General features: G+C 31.4%; 1 protein-coding gene across 2 annotated transcripts in view; it reads right to left on the bottom strand.

The window, feature by feature from the left end:
• Nucleotides 1-18,593, bottom strand: part of LOC118191855 (rab11 family-interacting protein 4A-like) — a 207,380-nt gene extending 188,787 nt beyond the window's left edge. The window contains exon 1 of one of the 2 annotated variants that reach the window (XM_085821012.1): nucleotides 18,316-18,593. In XM_085821012.1, coding sequence (XP_085677138.1) covers nucleotides 18,316-18,450 — 135 coding nt within the window. In that variant the 5' untranslated portion in view covers nucleotides 18,451-18,593. The remainder of the gene's footprint in view (nucleotides 1-18,315) is intronic. The other variant, XM_085821013.1, reaches the window with a different exon arrangement.
• Nucleotides 18,594-20,313: the final 1,720 nt, after the last annotated feature.

Genomic DNA, 20,313 nt, shown 5'->3' with positions numbered 1-20,313 from the left:
GAGCTAATACCCCTCCGCCTTTTTAAACTGCAAAATCTTTGTCGAAATAAAGAACAATAAACGAAAAAATAAAATTTAGTCATTTTCATGCAGTAAACCCCCGTAGGTTAATAAATACGTAACTCACCACGGGAAGAATTAACCGAATTTACTGGATTGTTTAAATACCGAGGAAAAAATTAGAGCCAGATGGGCTTCCATGCTTAAGTGCTTTCTAGGCTGTCAACTTCACAGTCTGCCCACTAATAATTTCCTCACGGATTGGCGGGATATAGAGTTGACATCCACCTCTCTCCCAACAAGACAGATCATCAAGAACCTGCACTGATTTTCAATGGATGAATTCCTGCACTGAATTCCCTGCAATCAATCCAATGGATTTCAAGAAAATTTTCCATGGGTGCTGATACAGCAGGTTGCATGGATGTTTTAATAACATTTCTTCTGATTTAAATACGAACTGATGTAAGCTTGTACGTGTTCAACGAAAATTCCAACATACTCTGGAAAACTGATCTTTCCAGGAGTGTTGGCAGTTTTTTTTTTTTTTTGTCCAAAGGGATTTGAATCCCGAAGGACTAGTAGTTTCGTTTTGGCATTTTGCGTCGGACGGATAAATGTCGGTTCACTTTTTCAAACTGTTGCCATAAAATGTTAGAGTCCTGCATTATATTTGAAGAAATTAAATAATGAAAATCTGCGTAAATGTATGTATATTTCTCACATTGTCATAAAATAACGGTACATAGAGTCATCGAATTTTGAATAACGTAATCCTCCAACGAATATGAGCATGTGGAAGACCAAATTTGAAATTTGAAATTTGTTTTATGATCGATTTCCTATTTTTTAAAACTTTGACGAATTTTTGATTAACAAACTCAAGGATTTCAAAGCGAGCAATGGCAACGTTGTGCAGAAAAAGCATTTTTATCTCCAGCGCGTGAGTCTCTGTATCGGAAATTCTAAAGATATGCTCGTTTGTTTGTTTTTGTTGTTGTTTCGTAAATACGAGTCAATGTGAGGCAGAAAGCGCTCCGCGAAAATTTTTTCACAATCTCCCAAGTCATGCTTTATAGTAATAAGTTATGCATTCCTTACTCATCGTCTTCATAACTTCAATTTTCCTCCGAGATTTAATGTCTGTAGCAGCATAGCAATTTCGTGCTTTTCTTTCCCATGCGAAATAAAAACGACTAGTTTCCATTACAGCTCAAAAGCAGACAGATCCGTGTGTGCTTTGCCATAACCAATTACATACTCTCTTTACAAGCAATTTACTAGTAATTTTTACATATATCTATTGCATCAATTTAAAATTTTATACAGAATAAACAAAAAATTTCTTCATGATCTAAGGTTAATTTTGGTACAAGGAACCTTACAGATACAGCAGCCTTTGCGGTCGTAAACGCCATTTTAGGCCATGATGGATTTAATCTGATGTTACTGTCGCTAGTAGTTCGATTTGAGATCTCATACCGGTGAACAGGCTGGCTGCAAGGTTGGTTTTCATGTTTTTCCTCAAGCGTATCGTAGATATGAGCCAATTTCCCTTAACAAATCCTCTATGAAGACATCTTACCCCAGATAGCCCTCGATTTGCTTTGCCTTAACGAATTAACCTAACTTGATGTTATCGTCGGACAAGTCGCTGTCCTCGGAATAACCGTGATTTTGAGTTAATCATTCGTGGAATACCAGTATTACCAGGGTAAATAAGAAGCTGAATTTAAATTAAAGGCACTAAGCAAAAAGGAGAATGTATTATAAAGAAGCAATACTTCACAGAAATAATGCTTCCTTAACAGCTTCAAAACATACTTCCTTAACATACCTGAAATTTAACGAAACCCAAACGATCATAGAGGTTTGAATTTCGATGTTTAGGTTATAAAACTGAAATCGCTGCATTTGTAACACCTATTACAAGTAAGGCCAAGATTACATTTCCATATTATACAACATTTATGATAAGAATGCATTTTACATTACTTGGAAAACATAGCGGGCATTTTATACTTCGATAACTCCGTTTTAAAGGCTGGAAAATTATACCTGATTACACCATAGAGGTAAGAAAAAATGCATATAGCAGGATAAATACTTTAAAATATTTTTTCCAATAAAATGTTCTAACGCAGATGATTATAATGTGCTAACAATACTAGTGGATGGTAAAATCCTTTTGCATGACTGATGAATAATGATTATAATTGCGATTAAAGGTTAGGCACACTTGATAATTTTCGTGATTTACAGATTTACATTATAATAATATAATTAATAATATTAATAAAGATTAATATATTATTATAATATTAATAACTAAAAAAGATTAATATATTATTATAATATAATTAAATCGCACTGTTCACAGTTTAATTTAGTTCTAAATTAACTAATCTAACACACTGTTTTTACGCTTTTCATTTCCTAAATTCTAATATTATATTTTAAAAAATTATGCAGCTTCCTTAGAAAACGAAATATAAAAATAAAATTTAAATAAAACTTCATTAAACATTTTATTTTTAATAAAATTTAAATTTTTCAAACTATTTAAATAAACTGTTAAATGGAATTTTCAAAATTCATTCCAGCTTAATACAAGAATTTTAAAAAAAGGTTAATTTTTTATAGCTTTAAAATATATTTCATTAATATTTCACGATCATCATCAACTAGTGAAGGAAAATATAAATATTTTGTACATAAAACCGACATGCTTGTCGAAGCTTAAACTGTTAGTTTTTAATGCTTCATTTCCTTCTAAAGAGCTGGTAGCAAAACAACAAACATAGCATCGCTTTAAATTAAAAATATATATATATCGAGAGTATCGTCGACGCCCCTTGCACTGCATTCGACTGAAGGAATGGACGTGAGCCGATCATGAAAAGGATTGAGATGTGATTTTTAATGAGTCATGCGTCTGTTTTCGGTCTTCGGTAGGGCTGTCCACTGCATGGATTATACTACATAATTTAAAATGATTGCGATTAAACTGCTATTAAAAATTTATAGCATTAAGATAATATGAACAATTTAAATGCATTTAATGCATAACAGGAACTGAAACTAAACGCAAACATTACTAAAACATGGGAATACAATGGAATAGCCTGCTACAGAGTACGAGATTTTTAACGTACAGGCAAAAAAAAATATCGTAAACTCTCTGAAAAGACAGCTATCTGTATAAATCTAACTTAAATTTTCACCTGAAATAGATACAAAGGTTAAAACGTGTCACACATCGGTTATTTCCAATCAGTTTCGTACCTACCCACCTTGAGTTTTGGTTTTATTATTATCAAAGCGAAACGGTCAATAGATGTGAATAATGAAAACCAGGAAGGGGGGCTGGTCCTAGCTATTTAATCGACAAAATGAAACCACTGAAGTGAATTACGCGATTTGAAAAAAAGACACCCGTACCGCGATATCGCACACAAAGCCAAAAATGCGCAACAAAATGTAAAATTCTAATAATCTGGCACTTAAAGGTTAGGCACACTTGATAATCCGGATAAGTGCATCGGATAAGAAAGCTATCTGATAAAAGTTACGAGTGTGTCATTCGGAAGCAGTCGCCATTTACTTCGGGAACTATATCACTGTTGTCATGTAGCAATATTCTGTTGAAGAAAGCAAATATAATGATAATCATTATAGTTAACCAGGCTGAACGACTAAACTAAACCCAAAGTGTTCTTCGCTATAGTCATACTTTCTGAAGATGAAATCGGGTGAATGGATTAAAGAAAATGGAACACATTTGTGAAACTTACAGAGTATAATAACCACGAAGTAGTAGAGAAGTAATGAATCTTCGTATTCTCCTCAATGATGTTTTGATAAAAATATGGTCAATGACATTTGGATAAGATGGAACTTTGAAAAAACTTCAGGCAACGGCAACACCGTAGATTTCAACACATAAATTGATTAAGAATAATAAAATCATACATATTTAAACATGCAAAGGTTAAGTTGCAAATTTGCAACTTACCTTTTCATATATTTTCAGCCATCAAAATTATTCATAGAGTTATTCTATGCAGAGCTTCGCTTAAAGTTTAGTCTTCTTACAATAGGTTAAATAATATTTATAAAATTGCTTACTAACATATTTGATAATTCGGCATTACCGAAGTCCCGAAAATGACGGACTATCGAACCTTTACTGCAGTTTAATAAGTGAAATAAAAGATACTTGTTACTCAGCATGCAAGTCCACGGCTAAATCAATTCTTACAGTCTTAACAAAATTTTGATCTCATGTCAGAATAATCACATTGTTGTTGCTAACTATGGATAATAGTTGTAACTATTTCGGGGCATGTGGACAAAAATTCTGAATATAAATGAAATTAATAAACATTATTATTACTAAAACAGTTAAATAAATATTCTAAATCCTGTGAAATCAATAAACATTATTATTACTAAAATAGTTAAATAAATGTTCTAAATCCTTTTAAATTTTATGTGAAGAATAAAAGCAGTATTGAAGGTAGAATGTTGTTGCTATTAATTTGAGCCATGAAAAATAATTCGAAGAAGTCTGAATTTTTTGTTTGCAATAGAGTCACAGTGTAAAACCCAGGATTAACTAGTAGTGTTCAATAGTCTTGTAACTCGTCCACTGAAGGGCTCGGGCTCGACAGATATATAACAAAACAAAATACATTAAAAAAACGTGCGTAATGTCGGTGACATCCAATTGATCAGAAACCTAACACCATAAAACGTGACATGCATGATAAAGGTTTCTCGACATCACCTCAAGAATAAGATTAGTATGCAGGAAGACTTGAACGGAGACATGCTAATATGCCTATCACAATGTTGAATCACGTGTATATCGCTTACCTAGTAGCTAGAATCCAAAGAAGGATTCAAGGATAGTAGCTTTCTCTTCCTATTATTAAGAAATTTCAGATGCAGTCTCAAGATCTAATGAACACACTTCACTCACATTTTCTAAGATCAAACCACAGCTGATGAGCTTCACTAAAGAAGAATATACCATAAGAGTAAAGTATTATCCTTTCAGCCCTGGTGTCGTTTGCCACCTTCAAGCGTAGAGGTTTATTTTCATTTCTATTATTCTGAGGTTGCGGCTAGTGTCATGCACCGTCCCTCTTACTGTTTATTCATAGAGGTTTATTTTATTGGTAGAGACTGTTTTACGATTCACCGCAAGAGATCTCATCTGGCGGCTTGTTTGCATGTGTTTCACTCGGCAGTTTACCTTGAGATCTGATGGTGGCAACCACCACAGCATCCTAGTTCCTATAATTCAAGGAGGAACTTGTTAATGTGTTGCAAGGGAGTTTTTCTAATATTTGTAAACAATATTTTATCGAAATTTTGACACGTCTCAAAAATCCAGGGCTGAAAGGGTTAAATAAAGGGCCGAGAGGCTTAGCACCTTTAAACATTTGAAAATACTTCATTTTAATTTATACACAAAGCAAGATAGTTTACATCTAATGCAATCCCATCTAAAGGGGATACAGGCAAGGCCAGGTTCTTCATGATGGACGCAAAGATGCTGACATAATAAACTCAGATGGATGAGAATACTGAAAAAGTGCGGCAGTTGTAACTGAACTGGCGCCTGTCTCTTCGAGTGATAACTGATGGTCTCAAAATCACTAAAAACATTGCTACATTGCTCATAAAACTGGTGGCGTGGAAGATTTTGAAAAAAAAAAAAGCAAAATCAGGTCTCCTTTTGAGTCTCACGCGTTGATTGCTCGAATTTCTGCATATTATGAAGTGATCTAAATGGCAGACAGAATTCTTTTTTTAAAAAATTGCGACTGAAGATAAAATTTAATACATTGCTTATTATTCTGAGACAAAAAGACAATCGTTTGCGTGGGCTTAAAAAAAATTCGACAAAGGAATAGAAACTTCGATTTCAGAAATCTGGAATAAAGTCCATGCATGTGCTTTTTTATTCGGGCGGGAAAGCAATTTATTGTTCTCGGAGAACAACACTATATCGCTGATGAGGAGATAAACATCATAATTTATAAAGGTGTAAGAGTCTAAACTTCTAAAAAAAAAAAAAAAAAAAAAAAAAAAAAAAAAAAATTCGGCACGTCAGGCCTGAAAAGCTTAATCGAATAACCGATTTCTGCTGCACATTCAAGCAATTTTTAGCAAAAAAACGTGTCTTAGTTTTCCAGCACCTGTAGAGTACTTTTTATTCCTTAAATCTCACCTCGAACGACATTATATTAATAGCACTGAAAAGATTCAGGAACCCTACCTATAGATTTAAAGAGTACTCTAAAACACGAATTCCACAAAGGAAGTGATATTTCTGAAAAGTGAATTTCTACAAAGAAAGTGATATATCTGTGTGAACGTGCTGTGTGTTGTATTACCCACAAGAATTTATTTTGAAGCTAAGAAAGAAGGGCGGGCGTTGTTTTCTTCAGTTTTTCACTTTGTATTAACTTAGCCCTAAATCCTCGTACACGCATCTTTTATATGACAATTTTGTCTTATGTGCGTTTTAATGAAATTTCACATCATTGACAGTGGCTATGTAATATTGTAGTCAGAAATATCATTTTGTTTTCATTGCAGATTATCACCAAAGATTGCATCAAATTAGTTCGATCGCAAAGCCTTTTGCAAAGATAATAACGGTGACAAATAATTTAAATCTATCTTTACAGGTTTATTTATGTTTGATCCAATCTCATAAAATGTTTATCTCTTAATAGATATTAAAATTCAATATTCAACGTCAAACTTCAACTTTTGATATCTACCTGAATCCATTAACGAACATTCTTCATAGTCTGCCATCACAAAAGTCTAAATCTGAGTTCAGTTTTGAAGTAATGCATATTTCTTAACTAGAATTTGGACTTCGATGATGACAGATTAATTTTTCGCTTACCCCAAGACATGGGCATATAGTCAATTTTCAATAAACTGTCTATATTTTGGAGAAAGAGGAACAGATAATTCCTGAAAAATGGGAAAATGACTATCATAAGTCGTCAGCGTAAAATACAAAAAGGAAAAATATGACAGTATTTATGGGATGTTTCTATTCCCAACAGAAGGTAATTTAACTGTACGTAATTCGGAATTGTACAATAAAACGCACAAGTTCTAAGCGACGTTGTTACACGAGTTTTAATTAAATGATATGGTTCCAGTTCTCTTGTGTTCTTTAATGTCATTTATAACTCAGTTTCCTTATCTTTCTAATAACGTTTATTTTCCCGATATTTACCATGTATTCTTTTTTTTTTTTTTTTTTTTTCCCTGTATAATGATTTAATTTAAGTAACCAAATTAATTATTCTCCAGATTAAGACACTTGAAAATATTGGTAAATACTAGTTGATTTTTTTTTTTTTTTCCCTGTTAATTATAAAATGGCTTGTTTCCTTTTTCTTATGTTTCTTTAATTGCCCTCGGATAAACCGCGATTTTGTGTTAACCCTATATGCTGTCCCCAATACTAGCCTGATAAATCGGGATTGAATGTATACTTACCTTGTATCTTCATAGGTTTAAAATCCAGTATAAATAAGGAAAGAATGATGGAATTTTAAACAAAAGTTTATATTTAAATGTTCTCGGAATTACGTGTTTTATCAACTGCGATAAAATTATAAATGAATACAAGCTCGCCTAACGTTATAAGACAATATAAGGTATTTTTCCCGCCTTCTTAGGACGCCTTCGTAGTGTAGTGGTCAGCACGCTCGACGCGAAATCGAGAGGTCCGTGGTTCGAGTCCCGACGAAAACGTTGCTCATTTTTCATCTATCCTGCTTCGGAATAACCTAATGTCTCTAAAACATATCAAACTTTCAAAACAGGAATTTAATTTCTCTCTCTCTCTCTTTCTATATATGTACATATATATATATATAATGCAAATTTCTAAGTTCCAAATTCATTCCATTTATAGAATCAATACTTGATGAAAGAGTACAGAAAATTATTTAGATGCTCTGAAGCATCTTCTACAAAAATAATTCAATACTTGGAACAGAAATACGCCAATTCAGGTTTAAAATTATACACACATACCCCCCCCCGCCCAAAAAAAAAAATTGATACAGAATCTATACCAACTTGAAGTTGCTTTTTCGCCTAATTTTAAATCAGTGACATCCAGAAGATTTCAACGTAACAGCAGTCAAATCTATTTTCTATTTGCTTCTAAATTCGTAATTTCTTTTCTTAAGTACACTTTAAAAATAAGTAAATTAGCTATTAAGAATAACTAAGCGCAAAATCTTTTTAATATAACTAAGCGTAAAAAATGTTAAGCTCAAAATAAACACGTAAACACCATATTTACAAGCGTATTATCGTATGAAAATCAAGAGAGGAAAATTAAACGAATAGTTTAATTTCCCAAAGACGCGGTTATAGTAAGAACACAACAGTTGAAAAGTATTCATGGATAAACTATCGGTAACTACCATAATATTACTTATTTAAAAGAAACCTGTAATATGAATACACATAGTAACGTAATAACACTACAGTATCTAATAAGATATCTTCATTTCTGCCTCTTTGTATTCGTCATCATTCAACATGTCTTCCCACATGCAACGATCTTCAGAATCAAGAACATTATCCCCTTCTTGAAGCTGCTTCCTATTATTTCTGCATCATTCAGAACCCATGCACCCAAAATCTAAGAGCACCAATCAATTAGCACCACGAAAACAATTATTATGTAGATGAATCCATTTTAAAATTTAAGGGAGTTTGCTTTCTAAACGTTTTCACGAAGGGAAATACTATACGGGAATATTTTTAAAATTTTCAGAATCTTGTGAAGAAACGGTACGGGAAAATGCGGTATCACAATCAGAATATGTACTTGCCGATTTGGTTTAGCTAGCGCCGAGCAATTATCCGATGAATTTGGTATACTACAGCAAACCCAAAACTAAAACCAAACCAAGCAACCTAAATCGTAAAAATCGGTCCCCTCCCTCTCCCAACGGTTTAAAAATGAAGACAATATCAAGTGAAAATGAAGCTATTGTATTCTTCCAAAAAAAAAGGAGTATTTGACGACATTTTAGCAATACAGAGATCGTGCGATAACGTATTTAATGACGTATTAGCTACTATTATTGACTTATGTGGACCTGAAAAATAAATTACAACTCTTTAAAATTAGACAATTAGACTTTGCATCTTTCGAAAAAAAAAATGCCATTATTTAATGCGTAGCACTTTGTGTGTGTGCGTGTGTGCGTGCGCGCGTGTGGAGGAGAAGAATGGAACTTAAATTTGTTGTCAGTTTTGCCTATGATGCTTTAGTCGTCGGTGAAACCGGCAAGTTATTTTTTAACACTACAGAATCTTTCTATTAAAAAACCTGATACCATAAAATTTTGCGTCAGTGCGATGTCTTTAAACTTTTATGGTTTTTGCCATTTATATTATTTCTTTATTATCTTGATATTAACATTACTGCATAAATGTACGTTAATTACACAACTTTCTAAATATGAATTCATAGACTGGGTGTTCAGAAGTGAAACTACTTTGTTAGAAATTTTTTTTTAATTTTTAATCTATTATTTTATATGCAATAGGAAGGTAATGTATCATTCTGATAAGGTCATAAGTATTGATTATTTGATTATCTCAAAATTTCCAAGTGTAATCTAAACTAACAATACACAAAAAAAGCAATACTTCAGAAGGTTAAAATGATAAAGATAGACCTATCACTGCTCTTTGACATTCATTCTTCTGATATCAAAATATAAAAAGAGACAAAACATTCTGTATACAATGGAAGCAACACAATAATAAAACAACTTCTACACTTTTAAATCAAAGGGCAGCAATCAATCTAACATTTAACATAACTAAAAGCAATCAATAGACATTTTACAAAAGATGTAAATTTCAAAATTATTCCATATGTTTTGAAATAACTGAAAAAAAGTTAAAATAAATTATTTAATTTGCATCATAAATAAATGGTATGCCTCATTCAGTTATAGATCAGATTAAATTATTCATTACTGCAAAGCACTTATAAACTGTCTGCTTTATGTAAAAGGGATGTTTTAACAAAAGACATGGAAAAATGACCATATACACATAATGCATGAGGAAAATTATGGAAGCTCCATACACTAAGCCCACTCAGAAACAAAACAGCAACAAACTATCAGTATTAAATAGCTTTATCCAGTTAATGACATTTTGGTGTACCACTGACAAAGTGGATAACATATTTTATACAACTTTTCCAAATTAATTTAAACAAAAGCCCTTAAATAGGAAAATGTCACAACTTAATGATTTCTATTTGCAATACTTAAATATCCTGTTTTTAAAAAATCAACAATTTTTATATCTACATAACTTATATTATCTTCTATATTTATTATTATTCACCCTAGGTTTTCCACCATTCAGTTAATCTCCACCATTTTTAATTTCTGCCACCAGTAACTTCAAAATTTTTCTACCAATGTGGCCACACTGTTACATTGCCTCTGGTGTCAAATTTGCATTCACGTGACATAAATCATCAAGATCTACTTCTTCAATGAGAAACATTGCATAGTTTAAATTAACAAAAGACAATCTGAATAATCCTGAAGTTTGTTCCTATAAGAAAACAGATCTTGAATAGATTTTTCCATCTCACTTTTATTATGCAGTTTTAATCAAAATGATTTAACAGTATAATACTTTTTTCTTTAAAATTTAACTGTAAATAACACCAATTAAGAATAAATCATAGCTATGGAAAAAGAATTAATTAATCTTCACCAAAACTGTAACATATATATGTTACAATGATAATTAATTCAAATTGATTTCTGTTATTTTTAATGCTTGTGAGAACTGGAACAAAAAGAAATTTTGCTGAAAATTATCAACTTGTTATCCAAACAACAATCATTAAATTGGTAAGGAAAACATGAACTATATTTCTATGACTGCAAAGGTAAATAAGCAGAATTTGAAGAAGTGAAATTTGTGAATTTTACATTGTTACTGAGAAAAATTTTACATTCTCTCACAGGTACAGGTAGAAGTTAGGGCAGCCTTTGTGTAAAGTGACCACATTTTCATTGAGATAAAGCGGGACAAATATAATGAAATAAGAATTTTAATTTAGTTATAAAAGCAGACCAATAATTAAAAAAATATATTTTATTATATACATTCATATACTTGTTTATAAATATACAAAAATATATTTGCAATTAACTATTAGTAACTATAAAAATATTTGTAAAAAACAATAATTTGAATATTATGTTTTTTAATTAATTTAATACTTTATTAAAAAAATTATGATTTTCTTTCAGGGTCATATTTTTTATCCGAGTGAATACTTTGCAATTGATTCCGATCATTTATTAAAATGTTGTGAAATTTCTCACAAGAATTGGTTAAATTATATTTTAGGCTTAATACAGATTTTAAAGATTTAATGTTCAACTGTGTTTTTTCAATTGCCAATATTTTATTGATCCTAGAAAAAACACGTTCTGTTGCTGCATTTGTTCCTGGAAGGGAAAGTGCATATTCTACAATTTTCAAAATATTTTCACAGGGAATATTATTCTGTTTAATATTAAGGAATAACTTCCTTTTTTTTTTTTTTTTTTTTTTGCCTGTTTCCACATTTGCTGACAACCAACATTTAATTTTTTTCATCAGTAACGTATCTTTGGTACTTTTCCGTTTTGCCGGCACAAACGATAAAGTCGTCAATAATGGTACAACTGATGCCAAATAGAATATCTTCCCTGGTAATTTACGCCTCATCTTCAGAACAAGTTGCAACCATTTCTTATCAGATTCATTGTTTCTTTTAATACTGGCATACAATTACATAAAATTTTTATAAAAGAGTTAAATTTTATGCCCTAAGACGATTCGCAGTAAGTAAGTCAATTAGAATGCAATCACACCGTTCACCCTAAAACAAAAATATAGAAAAGGCAAAATCAAGAGTTAAATTCATCAATTCTAATGAGAATGCACTAGCGAAGTAAAGCACTACGGTTTTACATAATTTCTGAGTAAGCTATTCGTACAAATTGAAATAATTCTTGCATTTAAACTTGTATTCCAAATTAAAATTTAACTTGAAATTAGATAATTACTAAAAGAATTAGATTTTTGTAGCATAGTTTACGTGAGATGAGATCACTTGAGGTCACAAGATACGAACCAACGAATCAGGTTGTTGAACCATGAAAGCATTGTAAATTTTTAAATTAATGTCTTTTTACGAATTTATTGTCTTTCTTTATTGGCATTTTACAAAATTTTAAGCCATATTAAAATGTTTATTTCTTCAAAATAAAAAATTCTTAGAACAAACATTCGTTAAAATTTTTTATGTGTATATTGTATGTTGTCGCCAACAAAGTCTGCTTGGCGAGATTTGCACTGGTGAAACGGAAAAGTACCGTATCATTTTACCAATGACACCTCATCAAAAAGATCATTTTCGCAAATATTATTTTTCCGAAAATGGTTACTAATATATTAAAAAGATTTTTCCACATATTCCCATAAAATCTCCTTTTTTAATGTCACCCAATCAAAGTTTTTAATACCCTCGAATTGAACTGTCCGTTTTTCAAGATATTCAAAGCAATTACAGTCAAAAGTCGTTAATTCGGACACCCATAATTCGGAATGATCTATAATCCGGACATCAAAACTAAAAACTTTCTGCGCATGCGCCACGTTGACACATGCGCAGAGGCGTTCACGCGTGCGCGTAAGACCTTTTACGACTGCGCATATGAGTGTGCGCAAGTGCAGAATACGTTTTCGCGTGCGCATTTTATGTATAATGGACGTATAAGCTAAAATTATTTAATTATCTATTTCAGTTAATGTTGATGATTGCGTTGTTCCTTAATTTTCGAATTGCATCCGGCTTATTATTTTTTGCAGACTGTAAGAGCAATTTTATAAAAGTAAGCTTAAACTTTCGATTATATCAAATAGAATTTCCGATAGATATTTGTTAATATGTAAAGAATCTAAAGCGAAAGTATGTTTTGAAATCCGAAATCAGTTTATCAATTTCACGCTGCTCGGCGGCGGGCGCCTAATGAAATGGAAGTTGATTTGTCAGCACTATCCTTATCTTCAGCGCAGATGTTTTTATTTTATTTGGCTTATAATTCCTTACCAAATGTAGTATTTCATCTCGATATGCTCCGTCTTTGATATGATTTAAAACAAGTTCCTCGTCATTATAATTCGCTTCCGATAGCGAAGAAAAGTGACAGAGGTTATTGAAAACAAAAAAATTTCGATTGACAAATTAGTCGGTGTTCTTGACACAGCAATTATAGGACTTGAACGGCGGAACTTTGTAACTGAACAAGAAATTATGTCTGTTTAATAGAATTAAAGAGAAAGTATTATCACATGAAACGAAGCAAAACTTAAACAACTTACATTGAAAGAAATGTTTAATAAAGTAAACAAATAAATATTAAGCTTTTTCTTTTTGCAAATTTTGATACCCTTTAGATCATAATTGTTCTTTATTTCATAAATTACGGTTTCATATTTTTAATTTTAGAATTTCTGCATGCCATCTTACGAGATTTAAACTGATGATCTATAATCCGGAAAAATCGATAATCCGGAATCGCCGAAGTCCCGACGAGTCCGAATTAACGACTTTTGACTGTATCATAAAAATTTCTGACTTCTTTCAGAAAATCAGGTCATTTAATATGGCACCTTGTTCTTCCAACCTAGCAATGTCCTTTTGAATGAATAAAAGAACGTATTCGTTATCAATTCTTTCCCGCAATTTTGTTTTTAAATTTTTGATTTCATTTGATAGTTCCGTAATTGAAATTTTGTCTCCTTCAATAATTTTCACAGCATTATGAAATAATGTAGCTTGTTTGTGGATGAACTGAAGACAAATTTGTGATGTGCCATTTTTCAAAAAAACATCTACAATATTCTTGCACATTTATCTTGTGATAAAAAGTATGATTTTAATGGTTTGTATATTTTAGAGCTAGCCATCGTGTTTTGCTGTAACCAATAATTCTTTTATATTCGATTTCTGTGCTTTCACAGAAATCCTTCAAGCTTTCGACATGCACAGTATATATATATATACAAATAAATGTTTGCAATAATATTTACAACATCCACTGAACCTACTCAAATAATTTTTTGGTTCAAATGTTCATTAAGTTTCATAAAAACATTATTGATGCCTCGTCTAGCTTTTCCACCAATATTTGCATTAGTGTCAACAATATAATTATTGCCACACAATAGGTAATAATTTTATTGTTCAAATTATTCTTTTTTTATAATAGTACTTATTGAATCAGAAATTATTTGTGAAGTTTCACCTGGCAGCCCAGGTGGTATAGTGGTTAGAGGAGCCTCTGTGATACCGGAAGGGCCTGGGTTTGAATCCTGGAGAAGGTATGGTTGTAATTGTCTGTCCCTTCATAGGAGGCAATGGTGGCCCACCTATTAGGTGCCTCCATAATAAAGAGACCACAACATCTGACCTCACTATAGATTAATGGACTCTGTTACAAAACTGTAACTGTTCACAATCTGCCATTGGGAAAAAAAAAATTTCACCCGGCAATGACGCAAAATCTAATATTCTAGTTTTAATTCCTGTTTCTGGATCAAAAAGTCTAACAATTGTGGGAAATAATTTTAAATCTTTGTGGTTGGAAGCATCAATTTTGAGGGAGAATATCCCAGAGAGCAGTTCAAGGGTCTCCCATGCCTCTTATCCTTCCATCAACCTCTCAAGACGCCTTTTGGCTCGCTGAATATTTTGAGAGCTCCCTTGCTGCACAGATACTGTATGCTTACAAATATCCATGCCTTTTCTGGGATTCGAACTTGGATCCATTGGTATGGCAATCAGTGTCACTAACCACTATACTGGTTGGGTAGTTAAAATTTCTCTCAGAAAAAAAAAAAAAAAAAAAAACTACTAATATACTTCATTTAAAATATATAAACTTTTATTAACTGATTTAACATAATGCTAAATATTCCTGTATCTGAGTTCAGATACATCTAAAGCTATGAAATAAACTGAAGAAACATTTTTCTTAAAATTACAATTTGAAGAGAATGTTGATTAACAGTCCAGTACCTTCAAAAAAAGTTATGCATTAAAAAAAAAAATTAACAAAAAATATCTATAAAATTAAAAAATACAAAAAAATTACACAAATATTTCATTTCTCTTCTTAAATAAAAATACAATCAACTGTGGAAGATTACTTTTTAAAAATTAATTTAAAATTTACTCATCAAGCAATGATAGCAGATGACGTCTGCCAGATTTATTCTGTTCAAATAAAGTCGAAACCAGTGTTTTCATGCAAGTCTGGACTTAATGATCCTTCAAATTCTCTTCTAAATACTGTCATTTATAACTTAATTTCTTCATTCATAATAATCATTAATTCAGAGTTCAAATTAGTTATTAATTAGAAATGATCATTAAGAATCATCAATAATCCTTCTTCATTTCTAATAATTCCTTAGTTCCTTTAACTTTTAATAGTAAGCAAATTCTTCCATTATTTACAGTGTATTCTTTTTGTTACAAATGCTGACGTAATTTATGAAATCAAATAAAGTCATTAACCACATCAAATTGCTCGAAAACACAGATAAATAATTAAATGGTATTTCTGTGTTATGTTATGGGTTATTCTGCTTTCCTGTATTTTTTCAAGTGCACTACTATCCTCAGATTAAATATTTTTCTGAGTTAACAATGGACCCAGTTTATCCCACTAAATCAAAAGTTACCGATACACTGTATACCCTTTCAGAACTTAATAAAAGTTATTAACATGTTAAGCACCAACCTTGCTTTGTCTACTTTTGCATTTAGTTATTTTTGCATTTGTCTACTTTTGCATTTAGCCTCAAATATCCAATTTCACCAATATGTTGGCAGCTGAAGGAAGATCCATGTAGCATTGACAGAAGAATATAATTTTTTAAATTGCATATCATCAGTCAGCTGTGACTGATGCAGCCTGAATGAAAAGTATATTGCCAGTCACCAGTGATCAAAGCAGTGTGAATGGTATGTATACCATCAATCAGTGGTGATTGATGTGGTCTGAATGGAAAGTATAGAATAAGTGACTAACATGGCACTTAACATGCTAAGAACTTCGTAGAAACTACACAGTTTTCCAGAGCTACAAATGTAAAACTCTACAAACTCTATAGTGCCTTCATCAGAAATCAAATTATAGATAATTGTAATTGCAAGCTGCTTGTGCTAACCACTATACCATAAAAACAAACATGGAGGAATGTTTTAACTATACACAACTATAGGTAGGAAACAAATACACCTTTCAATGATAACAGAACTTAGACACTTAAGACAACAGTATAACTTTCCTCAAAATGTCAACCCACTTTTGACGATGACCAATCTGAGCATTGTCATCATACTCTCTCTTCCTACAATACAAGCTGGCATTTTCTGACTATTCCCGTTCCTACGAAGGATAGCCAACCCATTCGCAATTTTGTGAATTGGCAAAAAACACTTGTTTGAAGATCTTTATGCCTCATAGGTACTGTTCTGTTCATAAGAAATAACTAAAAACAGCATCTTACAAGAATTTCTGAGAAAAAGAAAATCTACATGGCAGATATATATTTGTATATTTTCTAGCCTACCTATACCATTTAGTGAAATGAGAGTTAAATATAAAGCATCAAAGTCCATGTGTTCACAAACACATTTTTGGTATGGCTCATGGAGGATTAGCTGCTGTTGCAGGGGTTACTCGAAAAAAAGAAATTTAAAACATGATAATTCCACTGATGCTGAAATAGAAGGTGCAATAATCCAAAAGTACCCACAAATTTTGCTCTCTTCATAGAACATTTTTTTTAACTACATTTCTGAGAATGTAGCTCAAATGATAATATAATATGTGTTAAAAAGGACAGGCTTGGATTATTTAAATTATGGTAATCACTTCTATCTGCTGAAAAGGAGGAGAGAGATGCTTTCAGGGAAGACAACTGAGGTTACAAAAAAGATATTTTACCCATTCATCTTGTATTTGCAATAAAGAAGATATTCAACTATCCATACCACTGATAACTAAAAATGTATTCAGGTACACAAACTTTTCAAATTTTCTCATTTAAGATTTTTATATAAATACGATGGACCTTCTTTAAGGTCCTTACTGACAGTTCCTTGTCGTTTTAGTCTTCTGTGTATTAGAATGTGAAATTTACTGCTCATCCTGTTTGTCTTTTGAGAAATACTGGTTATTTTCAAAGGCACTTATTAACAAGTTGATGGCCACTAGAAGGCTCACTGCATTTATTAACCCATAAATTATGCTACGATATTAAATATATATATACGCACAAGATATATCTCAAGGACATAGAGTTTACTCAATTTATCCCCTTCAGAAAACATTTGGCTAAATCAATCTTATGTTCATCCTTAATTTTTAGATTTATGTGTATTTAATAATTAGTAGCTTTGATTTTTAATATATTTTCTAAACTTTTTACAGTTAATTTAATTTGATTAACTATTTAAAATTTGTTATGTATTATTTCTTTACTTAGTCATTAATAAGGAATTTTAAAAAATCAAAAATATTTGCAACATTTTTTATATTGAAATTAAATGTTGTTACATCTGCACAAAATGAAAGCATCTATTTCAGGAATTTCACAAGACTGTTTATCTTATGTCAAGTTTAGAACTGATCCAGAAGAAAATTATGTTTTATTGTAATTCACTTGCTTAATACACATTTCTAAATTACTTAATATTTGAACTGACTGAAATTGTACTAACCTGAACTCATTTCTACACAATAAAATTTATTTAAGTGTCTTAATAACTTAAAAATTCTTTTCTAACCTCTTACCATAAGCTTTCAGCTAATATGAGAAGCTAGATAAGTCAAAAAAAGTCACCATAAAATTACTCATATGAAGTAAATAATACTTATTAGTAACTTAAAATTACAATTATGCATAACGAATAAATTATCGCCACACATCGGCGATCTGAAAATAAAATTTCAGGCATAAAAATTGTGCAACGCAAAACTTGTCAAAAGTGACAACGCTGAGAAATATAAACATTAACCACAGCCGGCAAAATATCATCATAAATCGAGATACTGGCAATGTTTAAGAACATGTTTTACTTTGATTCAATGCTGCATCTCTCTTCGTTTTGTATACTAAAAAACATAAAACAAAACTTACCTCTTCGCTTCCCCCGAAATGTTTTCGGACGATGTCTCGCAGCTGATTCACAGAAATAATGCCGCATTTCAACTCATCGCACAAATCAAACACTTCACGAAGCTGTTTTATAAATTCCTCGTCAGCGGTAGCCATTCGTAAAGCATGACTTCAACACATACCGAAACTAATATTTTGTACAGCTATAAACAAACACACAAAGGCATAGGACATTTGTTGTTTTAGGACGGATGCTCAAGACACACGACTCAACTAATCTACTTCTCCTAACGCTACTAAAGCGTCATATTCACTTCAACTCCGCGGCTCGCGAAGTTGTATGTTTGCCAATTTTTTATCGCCAAAAACGGCAAGAAAGTCGCCATTCTAGTATGATTATGTTCAAATATGAGTGGAGCGTGCGACCAAGCGAAGAAAAGGCTCAAAGCATTTCAAGATTAATTATCTATTAAAATTACTCCAATTATTCTTTTTAAATTATACCTAATTTATGAATCTTACAAGGTTAATTAAAAGTTAGCTTCAGAGGTAACTTAAATGCTTATTTTTTTTATTAATAGTGAATAGTGGTGAAAGAAAACTCTTTCAGAATTATTTAACCTTGTTAAAATTTCAGTTTTGCAGACACCGATAATTATTCCTCGATGTTTTATATACGTTTCAAAATTAATTTTGAAAAAAAAAAAATCTGAAAACTGTAAGATTTTACTTTACGCCCAAAGAGGCGTTTTTTTAACATTTTGCGAGTTACCTTTATTTATTAAATATCGTGTTCTTCGCACTTAAACCATAAAATTCAGTTCAACAACAATATCTCAAAATAATTTTAAAATGAACATATCTTAAGAGTTTCCGATACACAATCTCGCGCGCTGGAGATACTTTTTTTTTCTTTTTTCCCTCGTTCAATGTTGCGATTGCTCGTTTTGAAATCGTTGAGTTTGTTAATCAAAAATTCGTTAAAGTTTTACAAAATACGAAATAGATGATAAAACAAATTCCAAATTTGGGCTTCCAGATGCCCATAATCGGGTGGAAACGTACGTTATTCAAAATTTGATGACTCTAGGTACCGTTGTTCTGTCACAGTGCGAGAAACATACATACATATATGCAGTTTCTTTATTATTTAATTTCTTTAAACATAATACAGGTCTGTAATATTTGGTGGCAACAGTTTGAAAAGTGAACCAACATTTAGTTTTCAACTCAAAATGCCAAAAGGAAATTAATAGTACTTCTGGGCTAATGCTCTTTGGACTAATATGGAATTTATTATTAGTTTTCTATTCTAATTATAATGACTGAAAAATAGTCGGATATTAATTTGGTGTCACTATATAGTTTAATAGTTAAAACTGTCGATTAATCATTAAATCTGAAATTATTTAAAATTTTACTATTATTAAGTTTTAACTCATTTTAAAGAAAATTAATAAGCGTTTTTGATACAGCTCTCATTACTTAATGCTAAACTAGCTCATTTATACCAAATTTATTTTTTATGCAATTGTAAGTCTGGAATTATATAATTTCACTTTGAATGAGAAGCTGCCCTGACAGAAAAGTGATTCTGTGATTCTGACTGCGGTACCAAAGCTTTCGGGTTCCAATTCCGGAGAAGGCATGGATTCATCTTGTCTGTCCCGTCATGAGAGGTAACGGTGGCCGACCTTATAAGGTGCTTCTATCATAAAATGACCACTATTTCTAGCCTTCGTAGTGACCAAAGTCAAAAATAACTAATGCTCATTTATTTTTTATTTTATTTTATTTATTTATTTATTTATTTAATTATTTAATTTTTAAAAAATACGAAAGCTCGTAGATTTTATATTAAGCTTAAAGAGTTCCCCCCTTTCCCCCATTTACACATACATACAAGTTTCAAGAGCATTTGCGCTAATTCCACTTTGGCTAAAAGTATTTAAAAACAGCACATCTTTAAACTTCCGATAGACAATCTCGCGCGTTGCAGATAAAAGATTTTATTCCGTA

This window comes from Stegodyphus dumicola, chromosome 7, assembly GCF_044657685.1.
Source record: "Stegodyphus dumicola isolate Sdum_Otavi_A_Nest chromosome 7, ASM4465768v1".
NCBI classification, from domain to species: Eukaryota; Metazoa; Arthropoda; class Arachnida; order Araneae; family Eresidae; genus Stegodyphus; species Stegodyphus dumicola.
The sequence above is the reverse complement of the archived record's forward strand: the minus strand, read 5'-3'. Positions and strand labels throughout refer to the sequence as shown.